Below are 11,643 nucleotides of genomic sequence, written 5' to 3'. Positions count from 1 at the left end.
ACCGGACCCCCCCTCCCGGGGTGGGGGGGAATTGGTGGGCCTTCATGGGCCTTAGTGGAAAGGAGAGGGGGGACGCAAGGGAGTCCCCCCTGGCCAGTCCGAATTGGACTCGGGAGGGGGCGGTGTCCCCCTCTTTCCTTCTCCCTTCATCCTCCTTCCCTCTCTCCATCTCTTGGAAAGGAAGGGGACTCCAACTAGGATTGGGAATCCCACTTGGACTCCCCTATGGCACGCGCCCCCCTATGGCCGACCTCCTCCTCCCCTCCTTTATATACGTGGGCAGGGGGGCACCCCAAAGTACAACAGACAATCTCTTAGTCGTGTGTGGTGCCCCCCTCCATAGTTCAACACCTTGGTCATATCGTCGTAGCGCTTAGGTGAAGCCATGCGCCGGTAACTTCATCATCATCGTCGCCACGCCATCGTGCTGACGGAACTCTCCCTCGTTCTCAACTGGATCAAGAGCTCGAGGGACGTCATCGTGTTGAACGTGTGCTGAACACGGAGGTGTCGTACGTTCGGGTACTTGGGTCGGTTGGATCATGAAGACGTTCAACTACATCAACCACGTTACTAAACGCTTCCGCTTTCGGTCTACGAGGGTACGTGGACACACTCTCCCCTCTCGTTCCCCAACGGCTATTTGCTCCAATAATTCTTAAATATTCCATAAAAAATCTTCGTGAAGTTTCAGCTCATTTGGAGATGTGCAGCATAGGTAACTCTGACGTAGCTTTTTCAGGTTCAGAATTCTAGCTGCCGGCATTCTTCCTCTTTGTGTGAACCTTGCATATTATGAGAGAAAAGGCATTAGAATTACTCTATAAAGCATTATTATGTATAAAAACATTATAGATAACAGTAGAAAAATATGATGCAAAATAAACGTATCAAGGAGGCTGCCATCAAGGAGAAGGGGAGGTGGCAGCGTGCAGCTAGGTGTCTCCTGAGGAGGAGGAAGAAGCTCGGGAGCGAGATGAAATCAGGAGGAGAGGTAACCCTAGCGGGCCTCTTGGGTCGTGAGGGAACACGTGGGTTGAGGGGAGCATTCAAGCGAGCCATGCTCAGAAGCGCACACATGTGGGGGTGTTCTTTCCTCGTGTAGGCTAAAGGACTATTTGGGCTGAGCTCATGTAGGCTGAGGAGGCCATGTGCACGCTATCAGACAACAAAAAGTTGATCAAACAAGGAACATGCAGGCTCATGCAAGCTAGCAAACACACTCTAAAGACCTGAGTTGTGCGACGTCTATATCTCGCATTAACCGAGCCTGTAGAAAATCTCACGTCGATTTTTCATGGTTGTGGTTGTTACTGGGTCGACCCATTTTCACAAAGAGTTAATGGGAAAAGGGGAGTAGGAGGGATCGATCTGTGGTCGTCGTGAAGATAACCAGTGCTACAAGCCAACACGTGAGGGGATAATTTGTGATTATGTATAAGGGCACGATCTACTTGAAGTGAGTGGAGCCGGTTTTCTCTAGTTTTGTTTCCTTTTTCTGTTTTTTGTTCTTTCTTTTCTTTTCTCTTCTCCGTTTTTCATTCTTGTTGCACTTGTTTATTTGTTTTTTATTACTTCTTCTCTTTGTTTTTTGTTTCTTCTTCGGTTTTCATTTTTTATGGTATCCTTTGTTTGTTTTCGTTTTCATTCAACATTTTTTGTATATGTCAACAACATTATTCTAATACATGTTTAACATTTTTCAAATACAAATTTAACATTTTAATAATACATGGTCGACATTTTTTATATACATTTAAAAATCAAATGCTTGATTAACATTTTTCTTAATACATGATCAACATTTTTCCTATACACACTTTCAAACTATCAAATGCTTGATTAACATTTTTCAAATACAAGATCGACATTTTTTAATACATGATCAACATTTTTTATGCATATTTAACATTCTTCAAATGCTTGATTAACAATTTCTAAATGCAATATTAACACTTTCTCAAAACACATTTAACATTTTTTCTAAACACATTTAACATTTTTCAAAGGCTAGATTTATATTTTTGAAATACGTGTTTAACATTTTTTTTCAATTGCTTCATTAACGTTTTTGTATACATGAGGATTTTTCATCTGTTTTACTACATAGCCAACATTTTTTCTATATACATTTAACATTTTTAAATACTTGTTCAACATTTTTCAAATGCTTGTTTAACATTTTTATATACATGATCAAATTTGTTTCATCATTTTTTAATACATGGTAACCATTTTTCAATACACATTTAACATTTTCCAAATGCTTGCTTAATATTTTTCAAACACTTATTCAACATTTTTTCAAATGCTTGATTAACTTTTTTAAAATACATGATCAGATTATTTTATACACTTATACTTTTTTGTATATATTTTTCGTAAACGTGATAAACATTTTCTCTATACGCATTTAACATTTTTGAAATATTTGGTCAACATTTCCCAAATGTTTTATGTACAATTTTTTTATGATATATGTATTTTATATTATTCTAAAATATAAACTAAATTACAAAAATAAAGCAAAAAACGAAAGAGAAACTTAAAAACAGAAGAAAAAAAACATGTGGCCTCCAGCGCTCGTGGGCACGCCCATGTCGGTCTCCCCTTCAAGCCTCGTTTGTTTCGCATGGATTGGGAGGGTTTCGAGCCGGTATTCCTCGCGTGGCCCAGAATCCTCGCAAATACCCGTTGGCCCATTTGGTACCCGGGGTTTCGACGGCCCAACCCTCTCGATTCCCCGTCGATCCATCAGTTTCCGCGCGCTTCAGAACCCTCGAGGCCCCCCTCGAGGATTTGCTCGCCCGACTCGCACCGCCGCTCGATCCGAGGCACCGCCGACGGCTCCTCCCAAGACGCTGCCGCCGACTCCTCCCCAAGACGCCACGCCGCCTCGCCGCCTCGACGCCGGCGATCTCCTCCGGCATACTGGACTTCTCCCCGGTGGTTAGTAACCGCAGCCCCTCCCCTCTCCATCCTCTCCATGGCTGCCACCTCCCGCACACCCTCCGTCCGCCTCGTCCTCACCGGCAAGCACGCCAAGAACAGCGTCTCCTACCCAGCTAGCTTGCCAAGAATGTCGTCCTCTTCTAGCTCCTCTTCTACCCTAACCCTAGAGGTCGAGATTTGTCTCAATCTGCCGGGGTGCGAGTCGCCGGGCTCGGAGCGATTGCCGCTGCACTGCTGCTGCTGCTGCTGCGACGAGTGCTGGTGAGACTGGCCGTGGATGCCGTGCTGCTGGCCCTTGTCGTGCGGCGGGTGCTTGTGGACCTGCCTCATCTCCAAGTTGTGGATCTCCTCCATCATTGGCTTCCACAGCCTCACCCTCGCGTTGATGAACCAGTTCGACACCTGCACCGCCATTATTAACCCAACATGTCAACCAAGCTCCAAAAACAAAATGACATGGTAGCGGCAACAGTGACCAGCTTTGCTGCTTACCTGATTCTTTGTTAGGCCCGTCTGCTTGGCCAGCATTTGCTTGTCGCCATCAGTAGGATACCTGCAAAGTTTCAACCCGAATATCAGACCAATGCAGCAGTACTCTTGATTGCAACACGTTCAAAAGGGAGATGCGTATCTGTTTTTCCTGTTTCCAATCTTTACTTTCAACTCTTGCAATTGTTAGTAAACGATTCTTACTCTCAGATGTACCATGATAACAACTACACTAGTGCAAAATAGGATGCAGATAGACAAAAGATGGTTTACGGTATTTGTTCTTATGAAGAAAGAAAGAGTTGCTATAGAAAAGTACATGATCGCAGTCACCACTTAGTAGTGTGAAGTCATCTGCAATTAGAACTCACTGGCTAGTGCACTGCTTTTACAAGATTGCAATTTCTGCTCATATTTGATTTTAATCTACTTGGAGACTTTGGAGGTGTCTATACCATTGAAGCCCATGTAATCTTAGTGTGTTGTAGCAACAAACTGCTCAGCCCATGTAATCGAAGCCTATGAATGGAATGAGCGGTGCGGCCCAGAAAAGAACTAGCATTAAGTTTAGGCTATAAATGTTTGCAGCAAACATTCAGTTGCATATAGGACGTGTCTCTTTTGTTCCTAGCATTGTTGTATCTTAATATTTCTTTCATTTACTAAATCCTTGTAATCTAGGGAACCATATCTGCAAGCTAGAGTTTAGGCTATATATTTTTGCAGAGTTTATAAATCTATGTAGAATAATTAGGATTCAACAAGCGTAAACTTGTTACTTCCCTTGCCAGTGAATTGACCTGATGAAATGAATGTAGTTTATACCTGATTGTTGTTGTTTATTCAAGGGAAAAGTCTCTTTGATTTTGGTCTTGATTCTAATTGTCCATCTTCTGCATGCATTGGAACAAACCATCCTACGATGTTTCTATTCAAATGTGTGTGTCGTCAGATTAGAAATAATGATGAAATTCTGCTACTTATAATACTTATGATGAAATGTGTTTGACTCTTATTTTCACATCCTACAGCTTGGATCCTTGTTGGGGTGGACGAGTTACCTCCTTCTTGGGAACCTGTTGCCACGCCAAACTTCGGTAAGCTACATAAGCTTCTTGGCCTCTTGAGCTTGTTTCTTTGCCGAAGTAGTATATCATACTTGATAGCTCTTGATCATTGCACATCTTGGCACACTGATGATATAATATTCTAGATCATTATGTATGTCTTATGAATATAGTTCTTATTTGTTGCTTCCTGATTCTAGTTTTAGTGTCAAGATGAACTCTGAGATTATCGATCGAATTAGGAAGAGGAGAAGCGAGGATGATGAAGATATGATGTCCTTTATTCTACCCGTATTGGATCAGGACTTGTTTCCTTGTTTCTGTCCTTGTTAGATCAGGACTTGTTTTCTTGTCCAAACGCTGTGAGGTGCATGAACGGTTTAAATTTAAAAATGTTATGAACTGCATGGATGTACTGTTGGGCACAGGGGTCACTGGAACATGTAGTATACTGAATACATGCTAGTTTAGTACTGTACTGAACTAGCTTCCTGAACTTTGCATATAGTTTTCTTTCGTACAATTTTCTAGTCAAATGTTTAGTGTAGGTATTTGAAGTTCAGAACCAGTAACTTTCAGTGGCATACTGCAAATTGGGCTAAATTTTAGCTGCAAATGAAGTTTTTTTTTTCTCTTTTTAATGAAGTTACATAAGGTCATGAAAGTGTGAGACTTGTTCTGCAAATGTAGAAAATTTGGGGCTTACTATACTGAATCTGAGAAACATATAAAGAGAGATCACTGTGAATTGTCATCACAAAAATGGCAAACCCTGTCAACCAAATGCATTTTTTCTACAAAGGGGATTTTGGCTGGAGGGGGATTGGGGAATGAAGGGGATTGGGTGGAAGGGAGGGATTCACCAAATCCTCCCAAATCCCCTCCTCCCAAAACCTCTCAAATACTCTTCTACCAAACAAAGCCTCAGCGAGGGTTCCTGCCCTCTCGCTGAAGGCGAGATACAGGGGCACCCGCTGAGTTGCATGTTGCCGCTCACGCGCATAAAAAATGAGCCGCAGCTCAATATCAACCCGCTCTCGTCATGCTCGTTATGTTGGCTCAGACTTGAGAAAACAAAAACTCTGGCTTGTAAAAAACTAGCTATGCTTTTTTGTAGAGTTTTTTTGCGTGGAGCTTTTTTTTATAGAGTTTTAAAAGTTTACAAATTGAAAAAAGTGTATGAATTCGAGAAAAGACTATATTTTAGAAAATCATGTATTGAAATTATTTCACGTTTTTTCACAATTTCGAAAATTCTTCATAAATTTTAAAAGTTCACAAATTCATAAAATATTCATATTTTCTTAAAGAATAATGGACTTTAAAATAAGTTTATGAATCTATAAATGTTCATAAGTTTTAAAAAATCTTGAATTTAAAAAATATTCATGAATTTGAAATAAATTACCACCTGTAAATTTTTAATGGGTTTTAAAAATTTTGTGAAAGGGAAAATTTCATGGATTTGAAAATGTTCCTGAAAATTAAGAAAAGTTTGCAGTTTCCAAAAAAACACAGAATTGAAAACATATCATGCATTTTTAAATGATAAAACGAAAAACATAAAAATAGAAAAAATAATAATACGAAAATACCAAGCAAAAACCAGGGAAAAACAAAACCACATAAAACCCAACCCCAAAAATCGGTGGGAGGAAATATAATGGCCTGCAAGCCCAACTAGATCTAGCAAAAAGGGAGGTGTGCGCACTGTAAAGTTTGGCCTTATCAGATTATCAAAATTTTCTAAAAAAAAGAGATTCTCAAAAAAAAAATTGGCCTCTATTTGGCGCCTCAGAGCAACTCCAATAGCTCATGTAAAAATCATCCGGTAAAAGTCGTTTTACGGGATGGCGGTATAAATTAGATGAAGTTTTCATAAAACTTATTCCCCTAATATCCTTTTTTTTCTATTTCTTACTAAACTGTGTTGGGCCGCAAGTTAGTGACATGACGCTGGGCCCACAAGTTAGTGAGACGACGTGGCAACGGCTTGCGGAGCAGTGAGGTGGCGTGACCTAGCGACGATGCAGCCTTACGGCGTAGGGGAGAGGAGGCGGGGTTCCGGGGGCGGTGGCGCGACTTGGCGGTGAGAGCCCTTGTCGCGGCGTGACCTGGCGGCGGCCTCATGGCAACATGACCTCACGGGGCAAAGGTAGGAGACGGAGCAGTGGCGGCCTCACAACGGCATGGGGCAAGGGAGGCGGCGGGCTCGCACGACAGGGTGGCGACATCAGCAACGTGGCAGCCCGACGTGACACAAGGCTCATCTCCAGTAAAGTTTTAGGCGGTTATTCACTCGTCAAAATTATACGAGAAGACCATCTTCTGCCAAATGTAAGTGACAAGGAAGGTGATCATAAGAGATCCATATAAAATTTTGAATCTATGAAAGCTGCTGGAGGCTTTTTTTCCCGCCCAACTTTCGATACGGTAATTTTTTAGGGACACATGAGCTATTTTTTTGAACACGGTACAACTAAAGTCGCTTACATACATGAGCATACACTCACCCTTATGAAAGCGCGTACACGCACACACACATCCTACCCTTGTGAGGACATCTGAGAAATTGAGACGGCATAGCATCTTGAGATTTTACGAAGTCATTACGGACGCCTTGCAGTTGACGGGAACGTCTCCTCCTATTGAACGAATATCGCGGGAAGGCTGAAATAAATACATAAGTAATGCGAGCACCAATATTAAGTGTATGATTTAAACTCTGATGGCACAGGTTGGTTCACGGATACGAGAGCTATTAGAGGTTTTTTTCCGAAAAGGGACGGGAGTCAGTAGAGTTGGTTTAAGCGTGAAATGATATTTGGCAAGGAGCTTCCCCACCCCACCCGCACTGGCTACAGAAAAAAAAAGTTGCCTTTTTTTTTTGAGTCTGGCTTTGTTTTCTTAGGCAAATCCGAGTTTGGTTACTGTCTCACTTTGCAAATCCGAGTGAGCCGGTGTCCCGTGCCCGTCTCGATTGTCTGGGCCGGGCCGAGCCGGAGTCGAGCGTGAGATGAATACTGTATAAGCGTAAAGAATCGGCCCCCGTTCGTTCCTCATAGAAACCCTAAGTTTGGCGGAGGCGGAGACTGCGGCGGCGGCGGCGAGAATACCAGACGGCAAGCCTGGTTAGCAATCTCAATCAACCAAAAAAGTAAGAGAAGAGAGATCGATGGCGGGTGGCGGCGGGGGAGGAGAGGTGAGGACGCCTCGGGAGATGGATCGGAAGCTGCAAGTTCCTTCCGAAGCAGAGATCCTGAGCATGGAGATTGCATCCCTGGCGAACTTGCTCAGGGAGAAGCAGTCTGACATTCTTCAATTCGACCCTGAGATCGCGAGGAAGATCATGTCCCCGAGGAGCGAGATCACGTCCGGATTCATATCCAACTCCGAGCATGTATATTTGCCCCACGGCGGTGAGGACGAGGGCGAGCGCCTAAACTGCTTATTCAGTCATATATTGCAACGGACGGATGCCTTGTGCGACGAGATGGCATCCATGGCATCTATTCTGGCCAAAATTAGTGTCCCCGTTATCTCCTATTACAAGGTCTTCGATCAGTTAAACGCCGCGCAGAGGTTATCTAAGATCTCCCTGGATATATTACATTCAACCGCGAATGCAGATAAAAAGATGGCTGACCAAAATGTTGAGGACCAGAGGACCGAGGAGGACAAAAGCAAATCCAGCACCCACTGTTTTGAGAACCAGGGAACCAAGCAACATGTGGATGCATCGGTAACAGATCTGACAACGGGCCTTAGTAAATCAAACATGGAAACGCCGCAGATGGCTGCCTACTGTCCTGATGGCCAGATGACTGATGAGGAGGATGTACATTTCGTGGCAGCGGATTCTATAAGTGGCCTTTGCGACCAGGCGACTGTCCACTCCTACGAGAACCAGAGTAACAAGGAGTACATGGAGATGATTGATCCCATGACAGATAAAGGCCAATCAAGCACGGAGACGCATGCGTCGAGGATGATGGACGGGGGCAATTCAAGCAGCGAAGGCAAATCAAGCAATGAAGGCCAATCAAGCACGGAGACACATGCGTCGAGGATGATGGATGAGGGCAATTCAAGCAATGAAGGCAAATCAAGCAATGAAAGCAAATCAAGCACAAAGGCAGTGGTGATGGTGCTGGATTCCGATGAGGAGCATGAAGTGCGGGGTATGACCATGGAGATGCGCAAATATTTGAAGATGCTCGAATGTGAGGAGGAGGAGGACGAGGGGAAGATGACCCCGGAGGATTTAGCGATGGATGACCAATTTGAGAAGTTGCTATTAGAGATGCAAGCCAACTTTCTCAAAGTCCAGGAGCAGGATGATAAGGACACGCCAAACTGGATCTCTGTCTCACATCAGGACGAGGCAGAGGAGATGGAGATGGAGGACAGGTTGTTTGCTAGACGCCGTAAAGGCTGGGAATCTGCATGGGGAGACCGCAGTGACTTCGAAGACATGAGTAAGTAAACTTAAACACCCATTGATTCCTTCTCATCGTATTCATCTTCCAACAATGGCAATGCAAGCAGATCCCCCCTCCCTTCCGTCCTTCCTTCCTTCATTCATTGCATATAAGTAAGTAATTCATGTTGGAACATGGCTAACACTTGGATTAATTTGGTGCTGCAGCCTTATTGAGTCCTATGCACTTTACACATTGCACGCTGGGACTGATCCCCTACACTGCTACCACTGTGAGCGCCTTGCAGATCTACTCTGTCAAGATTGTTGAAACAAAGGGAAAGTTTAAGTGGCCACTCTATGTCTACGGGGTCGTCGCTGCCCGAGATGCCGTAGATCACAACCGTAACATTCTCTTCGCTCGACAAAGGGATGACTACCAAGAACTCACTCTAGATGTAATATACGGTCTTCCATTTTGTTCTTCATTTTCTCCTTCTTTTTCTTCTTCTGTCGTTGTTTGTTGCATTCAACTATACTGACGATTATGATCCTTGCAGGATCCTTTTTTGCACCTGACTGGCCCATCTCGTGCAACTGTGGCTGCGGACAATGTTGACTTCGAAATCCAACTCAAAGTAAAGGGCACAACATGGTCTGGTGACAAAGCATTGATCAGTCACTTCCAGACTTACCCTGGTGATCGTGAAGGTTCAGATAGAGCGCTCTTTAGCAACTCCTTTTGCACGGTAGAGTTAAGCTTTGAGGGACTTACAGAAACCGTCCAGGCTACTATCTCGAGTGTCCGTGTTGTTGAAGGGTGGCCATCACCTTTTGAATACGGCGGCCGGATTATGTGCTCCTCACCACCACAGGAAGTTAAGGACCCCCTGTCCAGGCATGTTGTGTTGGTTGATTCTCATGAATTTGATGGAGAAATGCCAATGGGCTCAGCTGGTTACGTTGATCTGAAGGCAAGTTGTTTCTGTAGAACTGGGACATAACCTGCGATTTGTCATACAAGCTTACTCACAATCTGGTGCCATTGCTAGGCAAAGCCGTCTCACGTTTAGGACCAAATATTGCAACATAAGTCGAGGTATATGTGAGATTGGTGACTCTAAGGTGGAGATTACTGTTGCTTGGTCCCAGCTTATCAAGAACAAGATGGAAATCCTCTAAGGACATGTTTGATTGTTCTTGTGGCTATGGAGTAGATCCGGCTTGATCCCTACTCCATCTTCGACCGGTACTTCCGCGAGAAGGACGACAAGGGCGTTGGGAAGTGCAAGGGCAGCCGTGGATGATCTTCTCCATCATAGCCAAACATGCCAAATTTTGGTAGTCCGATGGCATGTTATAGTAACTGGACGATGTAACATCGTTTACGTAGTTGCATGGGTTTGCATGAATTTGAGATATGCTAATTGAGGTGCCTGGTTGTGAGATTGGAAATTTGTCAGACGCGTCCGCGGGCGTTTGAAGGGTCGGATTTGTCAAGTCTGGCTGTAGATACTCTTTACAGATGGTAAAAGTGATTGATGCCACCAATATATGGGCACTTTGTTGCTCGAAGCTACAAACCGAAAAAATGGTGTGTCGTACGTACATGATTTTAGAGGACAGGCAATACTTAATTTTTCTCCATGTTTAGTTTAAGGGTGTGTCTAGGGCATATTTAAATGTACTCTAATTATTGCATATCTAAGTGAATGAATCAAGCATAAAGAAAAAGAGGAAAAAAGAGAAAGAAAATATTCACACAAATCTTAATGTAAGATCAATGACATACGATTTAGATGTGCAATACTTATGGCACATTCAAATGTGCTTTAGCAAAACTGTTAGTTTAAAGAAACAACTTGACAACCTTATCAGCATACCTTAAAATCTATAGGCACAACAGAAAAAGTGACAATTTGTCGTAGAAACATACAAGGAAAATCAACTTACTGCCACAGGTGATGGTATACTCGTATATGACTCAATACATTACAATACAGTAGAGAGTAGTCCCTTCGTCTATCGGATAAAAAGGATGTATCTAGAACTAATATATATCTAGATATATCATTTTTTATTCACTAGCAAAAGAGCCCGGGCGTTGCAACGGGAGAAGAAAATATAACACACGCTCTTAACTCAACAACCATCACTCAAGACCACAATAGGTCCATCTCCTTTATTTTTGCGAGGCATCATATTTGTGTTGCCGCTTATCCTCCTTCTCACCCTCGCTGGCGATGGCCTCGGTGTTCACACAAAATAACAAAAAACGTGTGTTGAATATGGTTAATCCTAAGACGTCTCCCCCCTCTCTCTCTCTCACTCGCGATGAGAAATCTGTTGTATTCCCCTGTGACATTTTTCAGAGGTATGCGTGTATAGTTATTGATGTTTTTTTCCATGTATGGTTATAGTGGGGTGTTTATTTGCAATCTAGATCGCCGCCGGTATGAAAAAAACGGATCTTGCGCTATAAATTATAAGTTTGCTTCCATAACAATATTTTAAAAATATTTAACAGGTGAGATTAACATCATATATAGATTCCACACATTTTTCTAATAAAATTTCATATATAATATGTTAAAATCAAAGTTACGGTTTAAAAGATACAGATAATTTAGAAAATCATTTGGTTTGACTCAAATATATTCCAAAATAATATTTAAAAATATTTAACAGGTAAAAATAATCTCATATTCATATTCT

The 11,643-nt window shown here is 42.8% G+C and overlaps 1 protein-coding gene across 1 annotated transcript; it reads left to right on the top strand.

Moving 5' to 3' along the window:
* The first annotated feature begins 7,520 nt into the window (after nt 1–7,520).
* On the top strand, nt 7,521–10,591 carry LOC125536380. The gene is made up of 3 exons (XM_048699592.1): nt 7,521–8,986; nt 9,157–9,386; nt 9,489–10,591. The coding sequence occupies exons 1-3, from the start codon at nt 7,684–7,686 to the stop codon at nt 9,930–9,932; spliced, it is 1,977 nt and encodes a 658-aa protein (XP_048555549.1). The 5' UTR covers nt 7,521–7,683; the 3' UTR covers nt 9,933–10,591.
* The last annotated feature ends 1,052 nt before the right edge of the window (nt 10,592–11,643 follow it).

This window comes from Triticum urartu, chromosome 2 (genome assembly GCF_003073215.2).
Source record: "Triticum urartu cultivar G1812 chromosome 2, Tu2.1, whole genome shotgun sequence".
NCBI lineage: Eukaryota > Viridiplantae > Streptophyta > Magnoliopsida > Poales > Poaceae > Triticum > Triticum urartu.
Note: the sequence above shows the minus strand (reverse complement) of the source record. Positions and strands in the feature narration are given on the sequence as shown.

Excerpts from the sequence above, each read along its gene's own strand:
- LOC125536380 (XM_048699592.1), top strand. The coding sequence starts at position 7,684 with ATGGCGGGTGGCGGCGGGGGAGGAGAGGTGAGGACGCCTCGGGAGATG. Across the intron at positions 8,987-9,156 it reads CAGTGACTTCGAAGACATGA|CCTTATTGAGTCCTATGCAC; the intron begins GTAAGTAAACTT and ends TTGGTGCTGCAG. Across the intron at positions 9,387-9,488 it reads ACCAAGAACTCACTCTAGAT|GATCCTTTTTTGCACCTGAC; the intron begins GTAATATACGGT and ends TGATCCTTGCAG.